Source organism: Salvelinus sp. IW2-2015, linkage group LG18, assembly GCF_002910315.2.
Source record: "Salvelinus sp. IW2-2015 linkage group LG18, ASM291031v2, whole genome shotgun sequence".
In the NCBI taxonomy this organism is placed as follows: Eukaryota; Metazoa; Chordata; class Actinopteri; order Salmoniformes; family Salmonidae; genus Salvelinus; species Salvelinus sp. IW2-2015.
Window position 1 is genome coordinate 29009214 of NC_036858.1, and position 23657 is coordinate 29032870.

Genomic DNA, 23657 nt, shown 5'->3' on the forward strand with positions numbered 1-23657 from the left:
ACATAATTTCCTGCCTCATGATGCCATCTATTTTGTGAAGTGCACCAGTCCCTCCTGCAGCAATGCACCCCCACAACATGATGCTGCCAACCCCGTGCTTCACGGTTGGGATGGTGTTCTTTGGCTTGCAAGCCTCCCCTTTTTTCCTCCAAACATAACAATGGTTATTATGGCCAAAATAGTTCTATTTTTTTTCATCAGACCAGAGGACATTTCTCCAAAAAGTACAAGCTTTGCCCCATGTGCAGTTGCAAACCGTAGTCTGGCTTTTTTATGCGGTTTTGGAGCAGTGGCTTCTTCCTTGCTGAGCGGCCTTTCAGTTGTTGTCGATATAGGACTCGTTTTACTGTGGATATAGATACTCTTGTACCTGTTTCCTCCAGCATATTCACAAGGTCCTTTGCTGTTGTTTTGGGATTGATTTTCACTTTTCGCACCAAAGTACATTCATCTCTAGGAGCAGAACGCGTATCCTTCCTGAGCGGATATGACGGGTGCGTGCCCATGGTGTTATATACTTGCGTACTATTGTTTTACAGACGAACGTTGTCACGTTCCTGACCTGTTTTCCTTTTTTTGTATTTGTTTTAGTTGGTCAGGGCGTGAGTTGGGTGGGTTGGTCAGGGTTTGATTTTCTATGTTGGGATTTTGTGTTCGGCCTGGTATGATTCTCATCAGAGACAGCTGTCAATCGTTGTCCCTGATTGAGAATCATACTTAGGCAGCCTGGGTTTCCACTGTGTTTTGTGGGTGTTGTTCCTGTGTCAGTGTTTGGCCACACAGGACTGTTTCAGGTTAGTCACGTTTGTTGGTTGTTGTATTTTTGCAGTGTTGTTGTTTTCCCATAAAATATGAATACTTACCAATCCGCATCTTGGTCCGATCCATGCTCCTCCTCGTCTGAGGAGGAGAACGACTACGACAGCCGTTACAGAAACACCCACCATAACAGGACCAAGCGGATTGGAGAAGGAAGGCAAAACAACAGCAATGGGGAAAAAGGAATGGACTTGGGAGGAAATCCTAGACGGTAAAGGACCCGGGCAGAGCAGTGGAGTGTCGCCGCCCAAAGCGGAGCTGGAGGCAGCGAAAGCGGAGAGGAGGTATTATGAGGCAAAAGCAAGGCAGAGCGGCTGGAAGCCCGAGAGGTTCACCCAAAAATGTCTTGGGGGGGCTAAAGGGGAGTGTGGCGAAGCTGGGTTGGATACCCGAGCCAACTCCCGGGCTTACCGTGGAGTGAGAGGGCGTCGTACTGGTCAGACACCGTGTTATGCGGTGGAGCGCACGGTTCCCCAGTACGCGTGCTTAGCCCAGTGCGCGGCTATTCCACTTGCCGCACTGGGAGGGCTAGGTTGGGCATCGAGCCGGGTGCCATGAAGCCGGCCCAACATATCTGGCCTCCAGTACGTCTCCTCGGGCCGGCGTACATGGCACCAGCCTTACAGGTGGTGTCCCCGGTTCGCCTGCATAGCCCAGTGCGGGCTATTCCACCTCACCGCACTGGCAGGCTACGGGGACCATCAACCTGGTAAGTTGGGGAGGCTCGGTGCTCAAGAGCACGTGTCCTCCTTCACGGTCCGGTATATCCGGCGCCACCTTCCCACCCCAGCCCAGTACCATAGTGCCGAACCACGCACCAGGCTTCCAGTGCATTTCCAGAGCCCTGTTCCTCCTCCACGCACTCTTCCCTGTGGTGCGTGTCTCAGCGCCAGTGCCTCCAGTTCCGCACCACGCACCAGACCTACTGTGCGCCTCAGCAGGTCAGAGTCGGCCGTCTGCTCAACGCCGCCTGCGCTGCTTGCCTGCTCAGCGCAGCCTGTGTCTGAACTGCCGCCTTCCCAGCGCTGTCTGAACTGCCTGCCTTCCCAGCACTGTCTGAACTGCCTGCCTGCCCAGCGCTGCCCGTCTGTCCCGAGCCTTCAGAGCCGTCCAGCAGGACCAGCCAGAGCGTCCAGCCAGGACCAGCCAGAGCCGATCCACCAGCGGACCAGCCAGAGCCGTCCAGCCAGGACAGCCAGAGCCGTCCGCCAGGCCAGCCAGAGCCGTCCAGCCAGAGAGCCAGCCCAGGATCAGCCAGCCAGGCAGCCACGTCCAGCCAGGATCCGCCGGAGCCTTCGCCAGCCAGGATCCGCCGGAGCCTTCCGCCAGCCAGGATCCGCCGGAGCCTTCCGCCAGCCAGGATCGCGGAGCCTTCCGCCAGCCAGGATCGCCGGAGCCTTCCGCCAGCCAGGATCCGCCGGAGCTTCCACAGCCAGGATCCGCCAGAGCCTTCCGCCAGCAGGATCCGCCCCTCAGTCCGGTGCTGCCCCTACAGTCCGGTGCTGCCCCTCAGTCCGGTGCTACCCCTCAGTCCGGTGCTACCCTCAGTCTGTTACTGTCTTTTGGAATAGTGGGATTGACATGGAGGGTGGATATTGGGAGGAGGCCACGGAAGCGGGGTTGACTATGGTGGGGTGGGGACCACGACCAGCGCCAGAGCCGCCACCGTGGACAGACGCCCACCCAGACCCTCCCCTAGACTTTGTGCTGGTGCGCCCGGAGTTCGCACTTAAGGGGGGGGGTTCTGTCACGTTCCTGACCTGTTTTCCTTTGTTTTGTATTTGTTTTAGTTGTCAGGGCGTGAGTTGGGTGGGTTGGTCTAGGTTTGATTTCTATGTTGGGATTTTGTGTTCGGCCTGGTATGATTCTCAATCAGAGACGCTGTCAATCGTTGTCCCTGATTGAGAATCATACTTAGGCAGCCTGGGTTTCACCTGTTTTTGTGGGTGTTTGTTCCTGTGTCAGTGTTTGGGCCACACAGGACTGTTTCAGGTTAGTCACGTTTGTTGGTTGTTGTATTTTGAGTGTTTGTTGTTTTCCATTAAAATATGATACTTACAATCCGCATCTTGGTCCGATCCATGCTCCTCCTCGTCTGAGGAGGAGAACGACCTACGACAGCCGTTACAAACGTGGTACCTTCCAGGTGTTTGGAAATTGCTCCCAAGGATGAAGCAGACTTGTGGAGGTCTACAATTTTTTTTCTGAGGTCTTGGCGATTTCTTTTGATTTTCTCATGATGTCAAGCAAAGAGGCACTGAGTTTGAAGGTAGGCCTTGAAATACATCCACAGGTCAGCTCCAATTGACTCAATGATGTCAATTAACCTATCAGAAGCTTCTAAAGCCATACATACATTTCTGCATTTTTCCGAGCTGTTTAAAGGCACAGTCAACTTAGTGTATGTAAACTTCTGACCCACTGGAATTGTGATACAGTGAAGTGAAATAATTATTTGAAAAAAATCCTTGAGTCATTCACAAAGTAGACGTCTAACTGACTTGCCCAAAACAATAGTTTCTTAACAATAAATTGGTGGAGTGGTTGAAAAAACGAGTTTTAAATGATTCCAACCTGAGTGGTATGTAAACTTCGACTTCAACTGTATATTATTATGGACAAAAGAAAGAGAGTATTTTTATTTGTCAAATGGCAGCCAAGCATCGATGATCATGTCACCAGAATAAGACCTCGATATTTATTTGGAAAGGAGCTTCAAGCTCAATCCCTCATTGCACTTCACCACCCTGTGAAGTTCATCATAACTTATTTAATTGTAGCCTAATAAACGGCATGCTTTCCTGAGTCGTAGTGGGGAAGGACCCACAACCTTGTCATCGAGTGACTCCTACTTCGATATGAAGGTTATTTATAAATATTTGTTGATAGAGCGTTTACACCGCCATTGTTCTCACATAATCTTTTACAGACACAAAAAGATTCCCCACCTTGTCTAGCGGCATTTGGAAAGTTTACCAACACTTTGCTGTTTATCATCAGGCCTATCGTGAATTGCTTTTTTATGGCAACATGTACTTTACTCACGTAAAAAGGTTGGAGGGAACCTGTTTAGTCTTGGGTTTGACTGCCGCTTGAAAATGGTATTTTTGGACTGTAAATTTCCTCCTCCAGGTAGATGGATGTCATATGTATTGTGTCTTCCCTTCTCGTAGACCTATTATGACTGATCAAGACACGTTTGCTTTTATTGATTGTTTTCAGTTCAGCAAGAGCAGACAGCCTGTAATTTTGTGTCATATTAAAAAAACGATTCTTGCTAATGTCTCCAGTCATATAAAAGTGTAGTTAGAATTGCATGAATGTGCTTATAAAAAAGCCCCAAAAAATTCCTGTGCAAACAAAAGGAGAAGAAACGTGTTCTGATATAGGCTATAAAACGTCACAATAGGTTCGGAAATTGGCTGCTGGGGGGCAAGGAGACCCCCCCCCCCCCCCAAGTTTTCCGGGCTAAAAACCATTGACACTACGTTGCTGTTTGGTTTGAATAACTATTTGGTTTTAATCACCATAACCTCTTGAAGAGCATAGTCCAGAACTAACACATTTCAGAGTATTTCACATATAGCTCTATCGTCGGAGTTTTACTGCAATCATAAAACATCAATTATCATAGGGGGCGGTATTCGTTTTGTAACTATTACCGGTACTGACGCATGGACCGGTTTGGGCTTTTACTTACTTCTATACGGTATTCAATGTTGGTGTGTTAATGTGAAACACAACTCCAGTTGTGCAATTGGCTTTTTTATAGTTGACTCCATTTGTCTTTCTCCCTTCTGCACATGCCGCTTTCCACTCCAAGCCTGGCCCCTGTCACTCAAGGAGAGAGCATTTGCTCACCATGAGTCAAGGAACGCTTCTTAGCCATTCACTCTGGCAGTCCTGCATTGGCTCAGATAGATGCAACAAGATGTTGGTGACAACATGCTGACTTCCTCAAGCGTTCTATAATTACCACTAGTAGTTTTGGTGTTGCTTAACTGTCTCGCAAACTATTGTCTGCTAGTTTGTTCTTTTTCTTAGCAAGTTGTGGGCTAAAATTAAATACTGTTAGCTGCTAATTGTACTCGCTATTTAGCTGGCTAGCTTTTGGTTCTACCTGTCACATAATTCCTTTCCTGGCTTATTCATTCGTGTCATGTCAAACAACAATGTATTCAAGGTGCTGGCTAGGGGTGGTTCCCGGGTTCCCATTGACATTTTGTCATCGGGTTATTGTCATATAAAATAATGCAGGTCTCACGGTAATTGACACAGTAAGCATCTCCAGGCCTCATGCATACAGCCGTGAACGTGCTCTACTATTTAAAAAAGTGTTAATAAAATCTATTTAATATACACCATAACAATAAATCCATTATTTTATTGTAGGTCAGGTCATTATGCATATGAGGAAAATGTATTTCATGTAAGAAACATATTATGAGTGGGCCTACTGTTAGTTATCTGGCGTATGCACTATGCCATAGGCTGTAACATGTTATTTAGCAGACAAAATATGTTTATAAATCCTTTGCGATTATTTTATATTATTAGCTTTATAGTAAAAGATATAATTTAGTTTAGCTGAATAAAATATAAATTATATTTTCCCATTTCCAGAGCGAGTGTGCACGCATGTGGCAATGTTAAGCTTTTAAAAAAGTACAACAGTTTTTGGAAAAAAATTTGGTTTTTGATCTTAGCTGGCTAGCATAGCCGTCTTTGTATCAAGATAATTGTGTAGTCTAGAGTAATTGTCGAGGTTACCTAGCCAGTTAGAGGTACCTTAGCCACGCTTACACTTTCAAACAAAGTCAACAACGCAGTCCACTGCTACTACGCTATTTCACCAGCCAGCAGTACTATTATCATTTTAGTCCAAATAGATTTTTTTGCAACGTAAGCTTAACTTTCTAACATTACGAGACGTTGTGGTCCACTTGTCATTCCAATCTCCTGTGCATTAGGCGTAAGCCTCTTCTGTAGCCTGTCAACTATGTGTTGTTCTATCCTGTTCTCTCCTCTCTGCCACAGACCATACAAACGGCTTCAACACCGCGTGGCCGCTGCTACTCTAAACTGGTGGTCCCAGCGCGCACGACCCACGTGGGAGTTCCACGTCCTCAGGGCAGCCTCTGGTAACTGCCGATCTGCCGGGCCAACAAGGCAGAGTTTCATCTCAGCCTATGCTTCCCTCCCGTCCCTCGACTTCTTGGCACTGACGGAAACATGGATTACCATAGATTAACACTGCTACTCCTACTGCTCTCTTCCTCGTCTCCCACGTGTTTCTCCCGCACACCCGAGAGCTTCGGTCAGCGGGGTGGTGGCACTGGGGATCCTCACTCTCCCAGGGACATTCTCTCTTTCTCCCTGGACCCATCGATCTATGCCTCATTTGAATTCCATGCTGTTCACAGTTTACCAGCCCTTTCAAGCTTAACAGTCCTTATCATTTAATCGCCCTCCAGGGTTCTTGGAGAGTTCATCAATGAGCTGACCCCTGATAAGTCCTTTCCTGAGGATGGCTCACCTCCTCACCAGTTCTGGTGACTTAACTCCCCACGTCTACTTTGACTCATCCTCCTTCTGCCTCCTTCTTTCCACTCCTCTCCTTTTTGGACCCTCTAACCTCTCTCACCTTCCCCCATTACCACAAGGCAGGCAATACGCTTGACCTCATCTTTAACTAGATGCTGTTCTTCCCACTAATTCTATTGCAAAACCCCTCCAAGTCTCCGACCACTACCTTTGTATCCTTTCCCTCTCGCTCTCATCCCAAACACTTCCACCACTGCCCCTACTCGGTGGTATCGCGCCGTTCCCAACCTTCGCTCTCTTCCCCCGCTACTCTCTCCTTCTTCCATCCTATCATCTCTTCCCTCTGCCTCAAACTTCTCCAACCTATCTCCTGATTCTGCCTCCTCTAAAACCCTTCCTCTCCTCCCTTTTCTGCATCCTTTGGACTCTCTATGTCCCCTATCCTCCAGGCCGGCTCGGTCCTCCTCCTGCCTCCGTGGCTGCGACGGACTCATGCGAGCTCAACAGAACAGGCTCCGGGCAGCGAGCGAAATGGAGGAAAACTCGCCTCCTGGGCCTGGCATCCTTCACTCCCTCCTTCTCTACATTTCCTCTTCTGTTCTGCTGCTAAAGCCAATTTCTTACCCTCTTAAATTCCAAGTCATTCTGCCTCTACCCTAGTGAAGCTTCTTTGCCACCTGTCTCCTCCCTCCTGAATCCTCCTCCCCCTCCTCCCCCCTCCTCCCTCTCTCTGATGACTTTTCGTCAACATTTTTTGAAAGAAGGTCGACGACATCCGATCCTGCGTTTGCTAAGTCAAACGACCACCGCTGGTTCTGCTTCACACTGCCCTACCCTGTATGTGCTTTGACTCTTTCTCCCCTCTCTCTCCAGATGAAATCTTCGCGTCTTGTGACGACGGCGCCAACAACCTGCCCGCTTGACCCGGATCCCCTCCATCCTCTTCTCAGACCATTTTCCGGAGACCTTCTCCTTACCTCACCTCGTCATCAAAACTCATCCTTGGACCGCTGTCTAGCGTCCCTTCCGTTCTTCAAGGAGACCGGAGAGTTGCACCCCTTCTGGGAAAAAACCTACACTCGATCTCTCTCCCCGATGCTGCCAACCCCGTGCTTCACGGTTGGGATGGTGTTCTTTGGCTTGCAAGCCTCCCCCTTTTTCCTCCAAACATAACAATGGTTATTATGGCCAAAATAGTTCTATTTTTGTTTCATCAGACCAGAGGACATTTCTCCAAAAAGTACAAGCTTTGTCCCCATGTGCAGTTGCAAACCGTAGTCTGGCTTTTTTATGGCGGTTTTGGAGCAGTGGCTTCTTCCTTGCTGAGCGGCCTTTCAGGTTGTGTCGATATAGGACTCGTTTTACTGTGGATATAGATACTCTTGTACCTGTTTCCTCCAGCATATTCACAAGGTCCTTTGCTGTTGTTTTGGGATTGATTTTCACTTTTCGCACCAAAGTACATTCATCTCTAGGAGACAGAACGCGTATCCTTCCTGAGCGGTATGACGGGTGCGTGGTCCCATGGTGTTTATACTTGCGTACTATTGTTTGTACAGACGAACGTTGTCACGTTCCTGACCTGTTTTCCTTTGTTTTGTATTTGTTTTAGTTGGTCAGGGCGTGAGTTGGGTGGGTTGGTCTAGGTTTGATTTTCTATGTTGGGATTTTGTGTTCGGCCTGGTATGATTCTCAYTCAGAGACAGCTGTCAATCGTTGTCCCTGATTGAGAATCATACTTAGGCAGCCTGGGTTTCACCTGTGTTTTGTGGGTGTTTGTTCCTGTGTCAGTGTTTGGGCCACACAGGACTGTTTCAGGTTAGTCACGTTTGTTGGTTGTTGTATTTTGCAGTGTTTGTTGTTTTCCCATTAAAATATGAATACTTACCAATCCGCATCTTGGTCCGATCCATGCTCCTCCTCGTCTGAGGAGGAGAACGACTACGACAGCCGTTACAAACGTGGTACCTTCAGGTGTTTGGAAATTGCTCCCAAGGATGAACCAGACTTGTGGAGGTCTACAATTTTTTTTCTGAGGTCTTGGCTGATTTCTTTTGATTTTCTCATGATGTCAAGCAAAGAGGCACTGAGTTTGAAGGTAGGCCTTGAAATACATCCACAGGTACAGCTCCAATTGACTCAAATGATGTCAATTAACCTATCAGAAGCTTCTAAAGCCATAACATACATTTCTGCATTTTTCCCGAGCTGTTTAAAGGCACAGTCAACTTAGTGTATGTAAACTTCTGACCCACTGGAATTGTGATACAGTGAAGTGAAATAATTATTTGAAAAAAATCCTTGAGTCATTCACAAAGTAGACGTCCTAACTGACTTGCCAAAACAATAGTTTCTTAACAATAAATTGGTGGAGTGGTTGAAAAACGAGTTTTAATGACTCCAACCTGAGTGTATGTAAACTTCCGACTTCAACTGTATATTATTATGGACAAAAGAAAGAGAGTATTTTTATTTGTCAAATGGCAGCCAAGCATCGATGATCATGTCACCAGAATAAGACCCTCGATATTTATTGGAAAGGAGCTTCAAGCTCATCCCTCATTGCACTTTCACCACCCTGTGAAGTTCATCATAACTTATTTAATTTGTAGCCTAATAAACGGCATGCTTTCCTGAGTCGTAGTGGGAAGACCACACAACCTGTCATCGAGTGACTCCTACTTCGATATGAAGGTTATTGTATAAATATTTGTGAATAGAGCGTTTACACCGCCATTTCTCACATAATTCATTTTACAGACACAAAAAGATCCCACCTTGTCTAGCGCATTTGGAAAGTTTACCAACACATTTGCTGTTTACATCAGGCCTATCGTGAATTGCTTTTTTATGCAACATGTACTTTACTCACGTAAAAAGGTTGGAGGGAACCTGTTTAGTCTTGGGTGACTGCCGCTTGAAAATGTATTTTTGGACTSTAATTTCCTCCTCCAGGTTAGATGGATGTCATATTGTATTTGTGTCTTCCCTTCTCGTAGACCTATTATATGGATCAGACAACGTTGCTTTTATTGATCTGTTTGTCAGTGTCAGCAGAGCAGACAGCCCTGTAATTTGTGTCATATTAAAAAACGATTCTGCTAATGTCTCCAGTCATATAAAGTGTAGTAGAATTGCATGAAATGTGCTTATAAAAAGGCCCCAAAAAATTCCTGTGCAAACAAAGGAGAAGAAACGTGTCTGATATAGGCTATAAAACGTCACAATAGCGTTCGAATTGGCTGCTGGGGGGCAAGGAGACCCCCCCAGTTTCGCTAAAACCATTGACAACTACGTGCTGTTTGGTTTGAATAACTATTTGGTTTTAATACCATCAACTCTTGAAGAGCATAGTCAGAACTACACATTTCAGAGTATTCCACATATAGCTCTATCGTCGGAGTTTTACTGCAATCAGTAAAACATCAATTGATCATAGGGCGGGGCGGTATTCCGTTTTTTACTATATACCGGTACTGACGCATGGACCGGTTTGGGCTTTTACTTTACCTTCTATAACGGTATTTCAATGTTTGGTTTGTTAAATGTGATACACAACTCCAGTGTGTGCAATGTCTGTTTTTATAGTTGACTCCATTGTCTTTCTCCCTTCTGCTACATGCCGCTTTCCACTCCAAGCCCTGGCCCCTGTCACTCAAGGAGAGAGCATTTGCTCACCCATAGAGTCAGGAACGCTTTCTTGCCATTCACTCTGCAGTCTGCATGGTCAGATAGATGCAACAAGATGTTGGTGACAACAATGCTGACTTCCTCAAGCGTTCTATAATTACACTAGTAGTTTGTGTAGCTTACTGTCTGCAAACTATTGTCTGCTAGTTTGTCTTTTCTTAGCAAGTTGTGGCTAAAATAAATACTGTTAGCTGCTAATTGTACTCGCTATTTAGCTGGCTAGCTTTGGTTCCTACGCTGTCAATAATTCCTTCCTGGCTTATTCATTCGTTGTCATGTCAAACAACAATGTATTCAAGGTGCTGCTAGGTGTCGGTCATGACATTTTGTCAGTCGGGTTATTGTCATATAAAATAATGCAGGTCTCACGGTAATTGACACGTTAAGCATCTCCAGGCCTCCATGCATACAAGCCGCTGATACGTGCGTCTACATTTAAAAAAGTTTAATAAATCTATTTAATATACACCATAACAATAAATCCATTATTTATTGTAGGCAGGTCATTATGATATGAGGAAAATGTATTTCAGAAGAACATATTATGAGTTGGCCTACTGTATGTTATCTGGCTATGCACTATGCCATAGGCTGTAGACATGTTTATTTAGCAGACAAAATATGTTTATAAATCCTTTGCGATTATTTTATATTATATGCTTTTATAGTAAAAAGAATATAATTTAATTTAGCTGAATAAAATATAAATTATATTTTTCCCATTCCAGAGCGAGTTGTGCACGCATGTGGCAATGTTAAGCTTAAAAGTACAACAGTTTGATTTGTTTGATCTTAGCTGGCTACATAGCCGTCTTTGTATCCAAGATAATTGTGTAGTCTAGAGTAATTGTCGAGGTTACCTAGCCAGTTAGAGGTTACCTAGCCAGCTACACTTTCAAACAAAGTCAACAACGCAGCCACTGCTAGCTAGCCTATTTCACCAGCCAGCAGTACTATATCATTTTAGTCAATAAGATTTTTTGCAACGTAAGCTTAACTTTCTGAACATTCGAGACGTGTAGTCCACTTGTCATTCCAATCTCCTTTGCATTAGCGTAGCCTCTTCTGTAGCCTGTCAACTATGTGTCTGTCCTATCCCTGTTTCTCTCCTCTCTGCACAGACCATACAAACGCTTCACACCGCGTGGCCGCTGCTACCCTAACCTGGTGGTCCCAGCGCGCACGACCCACTGGAGTTCCAGGTCTCAGGCAGCCTCTGGAACTGCCGATCTGCGGCCAACAAGGCAGAGTTCATCTCAGCCTATGCTTCCCTCCAGTCCCTCGACTTCTTGGCCTGACGGAAACATGGATTACCACTGATAACACCTGCTACTACCTGACCTGCCTCTCTCCTCGTCTCCCCACGTGTTTCTCGGCACACCCCGATGAGCTTCTGGCTCAGCGGGGTGGGTGGCACTGGATCCTCAACTCTCTCCAAGTGGTAACATTTCTCTCTTTTCTCCCTGACCATCTGTCTATCGCCTCATTTGAATTCCATGCTGTCAGGTTACCAGCCCTTTCCCCAAGCTTAACATTCTTAGTCATTTAATGCGCCCTCCAGGTTCTTTGGAGGTTCATCATGGAGCTGACGCGCCTGATAAGTTCCTTTCTGAGGATGGCTCACCTCCTCACAGTCTGGTGACCTTATAACCTGCCCCACGTCTACCTTTGACTCCATCCTCTCTGCCTCCTTCTTTCCCACTCCTCTCCTCTTTGACCTCTACCTTGCGAGATGTGCTTCGGCCCCCCATTAGCCCAGACGGCGGTGCCATAGCTTTGACCTCTCCGATGCGGTTCTATAACACGGTACGGTGGATCCGCTGGGAGTTCCGGTGTCGCACAATACCGACTTGAATGCGACTCGATGCGTGTACCTAACTAGGTCGCGTTCCCTCGCACGCAGCCTTTACCGTCGACTGCTGGACAATCCTACAGCTATGGTACGGTCCACTTTATTGCCACGGTCCGCGTGCGATGCGACTCTCCCCCTACTCACAAGGCAGGCAATACGCTTGACCTCATCTTTACTAGATGCTGTTCTTCCACTAATCTCATGCAACTCCCCTCCAAGTCTCCGACCACTACCTTGTATCCTTTTCCCTCTCGCTCTCATCCAACACTTCCCACACTGCCCCTACTCGGATGGTATCGCGCGTCCCAACCTTCGCTCTCTCTCCCCCGCTACTCTCTCCTCTTCCATCCTATCATCTCTTCCCTCTGCTCAAACCTTCTCCAACCTATCTCCTGATTCTGCCTCCTCAACCCTCCTCTCCTCCCTTTCTGCATCCTTTGACTCTCTATGTCCCTATCCTCCAGGCCGGCTCGGTCCTCCCCTCCTGCTCCGTGGCTCGCGACTCATTGCGAGCTCAAGAACAGGGCTCCGGGCAGCCGAGCGGAAATGGAGGAAAACTCGCCTCCCTGCGGCCTGGCATCCTTTCACTCCCTCCTCTCTACATTCTCCTCTTCTGTCTCTGCTGCTAAGCCAATTTCTACCACTCTAAATTCCAAGCATCTGCCTCTAACCCTAGGAGCTCTTTGCCACCTTCTCCTCCCTCCTGAATCCTCTCCCTCCTCCCCCCTCCTCCCTCTCTGCTGATGACTTCGTCAACCATTTTGAAAAGAAGGTCGACGACATCCGATCCTCGTTTGCTAATCAAACGACACCGCTGGTTCTGCTCACACTGCCCTACCCTGTGCTTTGACCTCTTTCTCCCCTCTCTCCCAGATAAATCTCGCGTCTTGTGACGGCCGGCCGCCCAACAACCTGCCCGCTTGACCCTATCCCCTCTCTCTTCTCCAGACCATTTCCGGAGACCTTCTCCCTTACCTCACTCGCTCATCACTCATCCTTGACGCTGGCTACGTCCCTTCCGTCTTCAAGAGAGCGAGAGTTGCACCCCTTCTGAAAACCTACACTCGATCCCTCCGATGTCAACAAATACAGACCAGTATCCCTTCTTTCTTTTCTCTCCAAAACTCTTGAACGTGCGTCCTTGGCCAGCTCTCCTGCTATCTCTCTCGAATGACCTTCTTGATCCAAATCAGTCAGGTTTCAAGACTAGTCATTCAACTGAGACTGCTCTTCTCTGTGTCACGGAGGCGCTCCGCACTGCTAAAGCTAACTCTCTCTCCTCTGCTTCATCCTTCTAGACCTATCGGCTCTTTGATACTGTGACCATCAGATCTCCTCTCCCACCTCTCCGAGCTGGGCATCTCCGGCCGGCCCACGCTTGGATTGCGTCCTACTGACAGGTCGCTCCTACCAGGTGGCGTGGCGAGAATCTGTCTCCGCACCACGTGCTCTACCATTGGTGTCCCCCAGGGCTCTGTTCTAGGCCCTCTCTCTATTCTCGCTATACACCAAGTCACTTGGCTCTGTCATATCTCACATGGTCTCTCCTATCATGCTATGCAGACGACACACAATTATCTTCTCCTTTCCCCCCTCTGATAACAGGTGGTGAATCGCATCTCTGCATGCTGGCAGACATATCAGTGTGGATGACGGATCACCACCTCAAGCTGACCTCGCGCAAGACGGAGCTGCTCTTCCTCCCCGGGAAGGACTGCCGTTCCATGATCTTGCCATCACGGTTGACAACTCCATTGTGTCTCCTCCCGAGTGCTAAGAACCTTGGCGTGATCCTGACAACCCCTGTCGTTCTCACTACATCACAGGCGGTGACTCCGTTCCTGTAGGTTCATGCTCTACAACATTCGCAGAGTACGACCCTGCCTCACGCAGGAAGCGGCGCAGGTCCTAATCCAGGCACTTGTCATCTCCGTCTGGATTACTGCAACTCGCTGTTGGCTGGGCTCCCTGCCTGTGCCATTAAACCCTACAACTCATCAGAACGCCGCAGCCCGTCTGGTGTTCAACTTCCCAAGTTCTCTCACGTCACCCCGCCTCCTCCGCTCTCTCCATGGCTTCCAGTTGAAGCTCGCATCCGCTACAAGACCATGGTGCTTGCCTACGGAGCTGTGAGGGAACGGCACCTCCGTACCTTCAGCTCTGATCAGGCCCTACACCCAAACAAGGGCACTGCGTTCATCCACCTCTGGCCTGCTCGCCTCCCTACTCTGAGGAAGTACAGTTCCGCTCAGCCCAGTCAAACTGTTCGCTGCTCTGGCACCCAATGGTGGAACAACTCCCCTACCCGCCAGGTCAGCGGAGTCAATCACCACCTTCCGGAACACCTGAAACCCCACCTCTTTAAGGAATACCTAGGATAGGATAAAGTAATCCTTCTAACCCCCCCCCCTTAAAAGAGTTAGATGCACTATTGTAAAGTGGTTGTTCCACTGGATATCATAAGGTGAATGCACCAATTTGTAAGTCGCTCTGGATAAGAGCGTCTGCTAAATGACTTAAATGTAAATGTAAATGTAAAAGTAATCATTTGTAACAGGTCCTCTACACTAGATTTAGCATTATTTGGAAACTTTAGTTGTGAAGGATACAAACCTTAGTATGTCTTAGAAATCAAAAACATATATGGCCTGCATGATGCGACTAGCTATTGATGTTTTGAGAAAGTCTCAAAAAAATCTTGCTCTCTGTTCTTTGCCTCATGATGCACAGGCCAGGGACAGTGACAACCATACACCCACAACGTTTTTTAAGATTGTAGTTATGTTATGTGGTTTTGCTTGTAAATACTTTTTACATGAGACTATTCTCAATTTAATCTTGTCTTTACTAATATGTAAAATTAGTTTTGATTTACAATGGCCCATTATCAACTGGGCAGAAAGAGGGGCAGGGGGGAAAAGACCTGCCTGTTACGCTCGTTGGTGGAATGAGTGAACCAAGGTGCAGCGTGGTAGGCGTACATCTTCCTTTATTCAATGAACACCAAAAAACTAAAAAAACTGACGAAACAAACGAAACGAAACGTTTAGTAGGGCTAAACAGCACAGTACCAAAACAAGATCCCACAAACTACAGGTGGAAAAAAGCTGCCTAAGTATGATCCCCAATCAGAGACAACGATAGACAGCTGCCTCAGATTGGGAACCATATCCGGCGAACAAAGAAATAGAAAACATAGATTGCCCACCCTAGTCACACCCTGACCTAACCAAATAGAGAATTAAAAGGATCGCTAAGGTCAGGGCGTGACACTGCCATCCGTATGCAATCGAATAACTGATGGAGGCCACTTTCCCGCTGGTTCGTTTTCGTACTCATGACTGTAGGGTGACCACATTTAAAAAACCCAAATGCGGGTTGGATGGCGAGCGTTGCTGCACAGCTATTTTCAGGTCTCTCCAGAGACGTTCAATCGGGTTCAAGTCCGGGCTCTGGCTGGGCCACTCAAGGACATTCAGAAACTTGTCCCGAAGTCACTCCTGCGTTGTCTTGGCTGTGTGCTTAGAGTCGTGGTCCTGTTGGAAGGTGAACCTTCGCCCCTGTCTGAGGTCCTGCGCTCTGCAGCAGGTTTTCATCAAGGATATCTCTGTACTTTGCCCCGTTCATCTTTGCCTCGAACCTGTCTAGTCTCCCAGTCCCTGCCGCTAAAAAATATTCCCACAGCATGATGCTGCCACCACCATGCTTCACCGTAGATATGGTGCCAGGTTTACATACTTGACGCTTGGCATTCAGGCCAAAGAGTTCAATCTTGGCTTCATCAGACCAGAGAATCTTGTTTCTCATGGTCTGAGAGTCTTCAGYAGKCTTTTGGCACACCTGATTGGTGGAGTGCTGCAGAGATGGTTGTCCTTCTGGAAGGTTCTCCCATCTCCACAGAGGAACTCTAGAGCTCTGTCAGTGACCATCGGGTTCTTGGTCACCTTCCTGACCAAGACCCTTCTCCCCCAATTGCTCAGTTTGTCTGAGTGGCCAGCTCTAGGAAGAGTCTTGGTGGTTCCAAACGTCATCCATTTAAGAATGATGGAGGCCACTGTGTTTTTGGGGACCTTCGATGCTGCAGACATTTTTTGGTACCCTTCCCAGATCTGTGCCTCGACACAATCCTGTTTTGGAGCTCTACGGACAATTCCTTCGGCCTCATGGCTTGGTTTTTTGCTCTGTCATGTCAACTGTGGGACCTTATATAGACAGGGTGTGCCTTTCCAAATCATGTCCAATCAATTGCATTTACCACAGGTGGACTCCAATCAAGGTGTAGAAACATCTCAAGGATGATCAATGGAAACAGGATGCAGCTGAGCTCAATTTCGATTCTCATAGCAAAGGGTCTGAATACTTGTGTAAATAAGGTATTAATTTTTTACATTTTATATTCTTCAAAGTAGCTACCCTTTGCCTTGATGACAGCTTTGCACACTCTAGGCATTTTCTCAACCAGCTTCACCTGGAATGCTTTTCCAACTATCTTGAAAGAGTTCCCACATATACTTTTTGGCTGCTTTTCCTTCACTCAAAATCAAATCAAATGTTATTGGTCACAAACACATGTTTAGCAGATGTTAATACGAGTGTAGCGAAATGCTTGTGCTTTTAGTTCCAACATTGCAATAATATCTAACAAGTAATCAAATAATTACCCAACAACTACCTAATACACACAAATCTAAAGGGATGGAATAAGAATATGTACATATAAATACATGGATGAGCGATGGCCGAGCAGCATAGGCAAGGTGCAATAGATGGTATAAAGTACAGTATATACATATGAGATGAGTAATGTAAGATGTTAACATTATTCAAGTGGCATTGTTTAAAGTGACTAGTGATCCATTTATTAAAGTGGCCAGTGATATGAGTCTATTTATTTATTTAACCTATATTTAATTGTGCATCTGTAAAAGTTTGTCAGGGTTTTAGGTGACAAGAGAAATTTCACTGTTGCGCCTTCTTCACCACACTGTCTGTGTGGGTGGACCATTTCAGTTTGTCTGTGATGTGTACGCCGAGGAACTTTAAAAAACTTGCCAACTTCTCCACTACTGTCCCTTCGATGTGGATAGGGGGGTGCTCCCTCTGCTGTTTCCTGAAGTCCACGATCACCTCCTTTGTTTTGTTGACGTTTGAGTGAGAGGTTGTTTTCCTGACACCACACTTTGAGTGCCCTCACCTCCTCCCTGTAGGCTGTCTCGTCGTTGTTGGTAATCAAGCCCACTACTGTTGTGTCGTCTGCAAACTTGATGATTGAGTTGGAGGCGTGTATGGCCACACAGTCATGGGTGAACAGGGAGTAAAGGAGGGGGCTGAGCATGCACCCTTGTGGGGCCCCAGTGTTGAGGGTCAGCGAAGTGGAGATGTTGTTTCCTACCTTCACAACCTGGGGGCTGCCCGTCAGAAAGTCCAGGACCCAATTGCACAGGGCGGGGTTGAGACCCAGGGCCTCCAGCTTAATGATGAGTTTGGAGGGTAATATGGTGTTGAATGCTGAGCTGTAGTCAATGAACAGCATTATTACATAGGTATTCCTCTTGTCCAGATGGAATAGGGCAGTGTGCAGTGTGATGGCGATTGCATTGTCTGTGGACCTGTTGGGGCGGTATGCAAACTGAAGTGGGTCTAGGGTGGCAGGTAAGGTGGAGGTGATATGATCCTTGACTAGTCTCTCAAAGAACTTCATGATGACAGAAGTGAGTGCTACGGGGCAGTAGTCATTTAGTTTAGTTATCTTTGCCTTCTTGGGTACAGGAACAATGGTGGCCATCTTGAAGCATGTGGGGATAGCAGACTGGGATAGGGAGCGATTGAATATGTCCGTAAACACACCAGCCAGCCGTTCAGCGCATGGTCTGGGCCAGCAGCCTTGCAAGGGATAACACGTTTAAATGTCTTACTCACGTCGGCCACGGAGAAGGAGAGGGCGCAGTCCTTATTAGCGGGCTGCGATGGTGGCACTGTATTATCCTCAAAGCTGGCAAAGAAGGTGTTTAGTTTGTCTGGAAGTGAGACGTCGGTGTCCGTGACGTGCGGTCCAACTACCATCATCTAAAATTCCATGACCATCACAGCCCTAACAGTGGGAGGAGGAGACGCAGAGAGAGAGAGAAGAGAGAGAGGTATGGGGGAAAGAGAGGTTGGTGGAGGAAGGGGATGTGCATTTTCTGTAAGTGCTGACTGAGACTTCCAGAGTCAGATCCAGGGCTCCTTGAAGTTTGCCTGTCAGAGGAGGTGGTGAGTAGCAGTTCCCGTGTGGGAAGTGGATCCCTGCTGGACCTGAGAGGGATCTATCCACAAGTGGGGCAGAGGGTGGAGGGATGGAGGAGGGTGGTGGGGTGTGGGTGATCACACATATCCTTCCAGCCAGCTCCTCCAGTGAACGACCATGTAATCATCCCAGATACTGCCACCACTGCTGGGAACAGGGGAACAGCCTCAAACCCACCGGGATGAGAGGAGGGGTGGACCAAAATAATCAAACTGGACCCAAAGAATCGACTTCGGCTGTTACCCATTAAAAATGCAGTGTTTCTACATTAGGCAACATGATTAAATCAGAAAAATAGCCAGTGGTGAGGAGCACCAGAGGCATGTGCAGAATAAACACCTGCTGTGGTGATTACATTGAGAGATGGGTAATATTTACATGTGTGTGAGAAGCATGGAGATTTGATCGATTGCAGCAGTTTCTTCACAGGCATCTCTCAAGCGGTGGCATCTCGGCAAGATGGCTGCTCATAGACGTGTTGCTAATGCATCCATGTCGACAGCGAATCTGACGGGGAATATGCTAATTGTGCCGTAATAAGGCTCCATTACACGGCGGGGGAACAGGTGGGTCAATAAGGGGGCCCCCGCGTTTCATGCCATTACACCGMCCGAAACGTGTCATTGGTAGTTGTCGACACTCGCTTGGCGGGCGTGACACGAACCAGAGGCTCCTAGCCTAGCTAGCCGTCTCTCTGTGAAGCCAAGCCTCCCGACAGGCAGCCAAAGCACGCCAGGCACTGTTGGCTTCAATAAGATAAAGTGAGCTACAGTGATCTGTGCAGCTCCATATTGAGGTGGACTCATTATGTTTTAGAACAAGACGATGTCTAAACTTCTTGTGGCGGGGTGGAGAGGCAGCAGCCTCAGCAGTGTCCCAAGTGACTCTGCCTGGTTCTGACGAGAGAAGAAGAGCCTTGTTGATATAAATAGAGGATGAGTTGGAAGCCTTTGAAACCTCAACTGAAAGGTAGAAAGAAAGAAAAAACAGAAATCTCTCGCCAGCTAAATGCCCACATGCTGAGGAGAGATATCCTCTCTCGGCTGACATGTTCCAATTGATGTATCAAATCCTCTTTAAAACCTACAGTATCATCTAGATATCAAACTCCCAAAACTTAACAATGTGTCTGGTCGTCTTACTCCTTATTTTGTCAAGACACGATTGAGTCTTTCGCTAACCCTGACATTTTAACACCAACCATTATATCCATCTACCTATCATCGTCCTATCAATCTTCCCAAAACCACAATATGCATGCATACGGGAGTTTGGTTTTCTTAAGACTTCAGCATCAGTTAAGCCAAAGATTGATGGAGAGGTTAGCATCTKTAGATCTATTTAAAAGCTGAAACATCTCTTACCTGATGTCTCCAATGAGCTGCTTTATCTAAGTAAGGACTCAAGGACACCCCTCATGTCCCAATTAGCCAACCCAACGTTATCCTGCCCTTGCTGCCTCCACGCTCTCCTCTAAAAACAGTATCTATGGCAGGATCCTCTCACAGTGACAAATCTCCCATGATCTCTTCCGTTTTAGAACGTCTCAGAGCCAAGCGTTATTGCACCCAGCAGGAGAGAAAGCACTGCAGTTAGCTAACCTACACAGGCATACAGGCCCCGCAGCGCTTGCTGATGCGTGTGTCTCTCTCTCTATCACCCTTTCGCTCTCCCTCACTATTTTATCTCTCTCTCTCTTGCCCTCTCTCTGTCTTTCTCTCTCTCGCTCACAGTCTCAGGCTAAGAGACGGAGGTGCCAGCCACAGAGGCAGGCAGAGTCAACCGGTAGCCGACAGCAGTAACGGCAGCCATACTCCTACTCCCCCTGAGACGACGGCAAAACAAAACCCTCATTAGGACAACAAACTGCTAGGTACAAAGCCCCTGGTGGCCGGGGGCGGGAAACCTGGAGGGACAGGCAACATCACAGCATAGGTACGGCCAACCAGGAAGACAGCTAGCTAGCTGTAGCATTCATGTGTGTACCGTAGTGGTTGGGTATTAAGCTGTGTGGACTGTATTGTCTCGCACCGTGTGTTGGGAGTCGTGCCGAAGCCTTGGTGGAGCATATTCATCAGAGCATCAAAGAAGGACGAGAGAGAGAGAGAGAGAGAGAGAGAGAGAGAGAGAGAGAGAGAGAGAGAGAGAGAGAGAGGTACTACACAGTGCACACAGAGAGAGAGGAGTACTACACAGTGCACACAGAGCATCACAACCACCGCCACAGCGCACCTCAATAGACATTCATAATCAATTCCCCTGGAGAGCTTTGAGAGGGCAGGAATGAAAAGGCAGTGCACTTACTGCTTGACAGATGATGGGGTATTTGATTCGATTGATGCCTCCGGCAAACACAGTGAAGGTCAGAGCTGTGTGGAAACAGAAGTTGAGGAGCATGTGCCATCCCTTCCGACTGATGCGGATTGTGCTGCCAAAAGAAGAGAAACCCACACCGAATAAGCAGTCAGTCAAGTAAATATGAATGGCACAGAATATCAGGGGAATGGATTAAACATTGACGCAGAGGACGTTGAAGTTGTGAGCGTTTAAAAAAAAGACACGGTTCGTCATTCAGATCATTTACTAGGATACAAGGGGGTTGAGGTGTAAATCTGGTGGAATGCAATTGCATCGTTTGCAAATGAAATGTTGTAAATAACAATCGACATATCCCCTTTGATTCAATTAATGTACCGACTTCAAAGCCCAGCCATGTCATACAATTCATCGTTCAGATCAGGGATGAAGAGACAATAGGGGGATGAGAAATAAGGAGATGAAAGTCCGGTCAATTGAGTCCGCTCAATTGTATAAAAAAAATAAAAAACGGATTGATTCCAGTAGACTGAGTCAATTGARATGCAACACAATAGAACCCCATATTGTGAAATAGGAAATTAACTAGTGTTATGCACCCTTGGGCATGGCCCTTAACCTATTTTGCTACTCCTTGTCCAGCTGTTGGAAAAAAAACCTAAGGCTATATGGATCAGCCAATCCAGACGCAGTATCCAGGGTAAATAAACTAGATAGAAACAAACAACATAAACACTTATCCTGACATCTATCCAGTATCCTAAATCAGCATTATCCTCATCATGTTCACCAGTGTGATTATAAATCAGGGGGGAAAAGTGTACAGGAAAGAACCTCTGTTGTTTGTGAGAAACAAACTTGCAGAGAGGGAGTGAGAGAGAACAGAGAGTGAGATAACAGAGAGAGAGACAGAGAGAGAGAGAGAGAGGCCAGGGAGAGAGAATGAGTGAGAACGAGTGAAAACAAGCAAGAACAAGAGTGAGATAGACTGAGAGAGAGATATATATATAAAAAAGTGAGAAATAATGAGATAACGAATGAGAGGGAGAGAGAGAGAGAGAGAGAGAGAAAGAGAGAGAAAGCAGCAATAACCTACGAGGCGTGTCTGAGTGTTATGTGCCAGAGAGGAGAGGAAGAGCTGCTGTTCAGGTGCTGAACTCTACCCAGGAGGCTCCAGGAGAGGCCCATAAATCACTGCAGCCTCTACCTGCCTCCCAGTGTTTTTCATGGGCTTGGCTATGGGCTTTCACTGCTTCAAGTGCATTAACCTGGCACCCCTCCACTTCATCGTTTCCCAGAGAAAGCATGTGGCTAAACTGACCTCCCGCTTGTTCTCCTTGGCCGAAGGGGAAGGAATGTTCTGAAGGGTGAACTTGGAGTCCGAATGGAATGGGACCTTGATAATAGGCTCACCAGCATCGCTATTCAGTATAAACACTCCCTTTGCTTGAAATACACTAACGTTCTGAAAATCAGTGAAGCGGTGAAATTACTTCTACATGTATGGCAAAACTGACCCCTCACTTGTTCTCCTTGGCCAAGAGGGAGGGAATGTTTTGAAGGGTGAATTTAGCCCCAGTGGAATTAGCACTTGTGTGAGCTCACCAGCATCACTATTCAGTGATGCTACATTACACACTCCCTTGTCTTGGAATACACGTTATGTCAGAAAGTGAAGTTATTTTCGACATATTTAGGGCGTTATCCCGATTTGAGATCTGCCTGCACAACTCAGACTTTCACATAAATCATTCATTGATATCAAAGGGAGACTGGTGTGCATGGATCTCAATTCCGAATGTGGCCCTTAGAGCATTTCTACTGTAAGGAAGACACACCTTTGGGGATGGAGGGAGGCAAAGCGGTTGGAGTGTTGTACTCCTGCTGCAGCTGTGAGACGACCACTTGTTTCCTCTGACAACAAGTGTCTCCTGACTGAAATCATGGAGCCACTGACACCGTCACTCCTCCCAGACTACAGATACCATGTGTTTTCATAATCCCTCTATCCCTGCAGCCCTTCATCCTGTCAATGTCTCTTTCTCTCTCTTCCTTAGAGTCGCCTCATACTGATGCCAACCGAAAACAATGTGTTCATACATCTTCATGCTTCATTACAGCCTATCTATTCATCTGCTTTCCATCAGAACCAAAAGTAGTATAAAAAAATGTATAATTTAATTCATCTGTCATTTCAGAGACATTGAATAACTTTTTTTGGGGGGGGGGGTCTTTTATTCTCAGCATAGTGAAAGTATAAAAGGACTGAATGATCGATCACATTAAGTTTCAGTCACTAACTCCATTGTTGGTGATCTAGTGAGTGCCTAACAAAGGGAAAATGAGGCCCAAAAAAATAACACGCTATCCAGGTTGCCTGGAGACCACACTGGATCATCAGTAGAGGACGACTAGATGAACTGAAAGATAGCACAGCCCTCAGGGTTCGAAAGACCTACGGAGAGAGGTGACCAGATGTGGTCAGGATCTTATAGACATATCAGATTGAGCCATCTCTTTGAGGCAAGCGGTAGTGGGTTATTGGGAGTGTTTGGCTCACACGCACACYKACACACACACACACACACATCCCCCCCAAACTCACACAGAGACACACACAGAAATCGTCCGCTTCAGATGTCTGAGTCAGACAGACTGCAGAGCTTCATGCAGGCCCACAGCGGCTGACTCACAGCTCAGAAGCATGACGGAGGGAAATGAAAACAAATTCTCAAAAGTAGGAGAAGTGGTGTGTTGTGATGGATACATGGACCTGGATGTGTGTGGTTTTTACTAAGCTTAGTTGGTTAACTAACGGTGAGAACTCACTTCAAATCCTCTGAACACAGACCTAAACACACACACACACAGACACACACACACACACACACACGCAAACACAGTTTTCCAAGGGTTTTTACCTGTGGTGCACGATATAAGTGATGATGGAGGCGAAGAGGCAAAGCAACATGACGGCCGTACAGGCATACACGACCGGGTGCAGAAACTCCCCAGGGTACGGGGGGAAAGACAGCACCTTCTTCAGATCCTAAATGAGAAAGAGAGAGAGAAACATGAATTGCTTAGAAACAATGTACACGACTATGCAATTGTACTCAATGCTTTGGCATAATCTGCATTACAATAAAG

The 23657-nt window shown here is 47.0% G+C and overlaps 1 protein-coding gene across 1 annotated transcript in view; it reads right to left on the reverse strand.

Annotated features, from left to right (window-relative positions):
* Window positions 1-23657, reverse strand: part of LOC111978172 (adhesion G protein-coupled receptor A1) — a 213420-nt gene that overhangs the window by 40133 nt on the left and 149630 nt on the right. Inside the window, exons 6-7 of the mRNA XM_070448691.1 lie at window positions 23429-23556; window positions 20496-20619 (exon numbers count right to left, since the gene is read on the reverse strand). Of these exons, the coding sequence (XP_070304792.1) occupies window positions 20496-20619; window positions 23429-23556 (252 nt within the window). The remainder of the gene's footprint in view (window positions 1-20495; window positions 20620-23428; window positions 23557-23657) is intronic.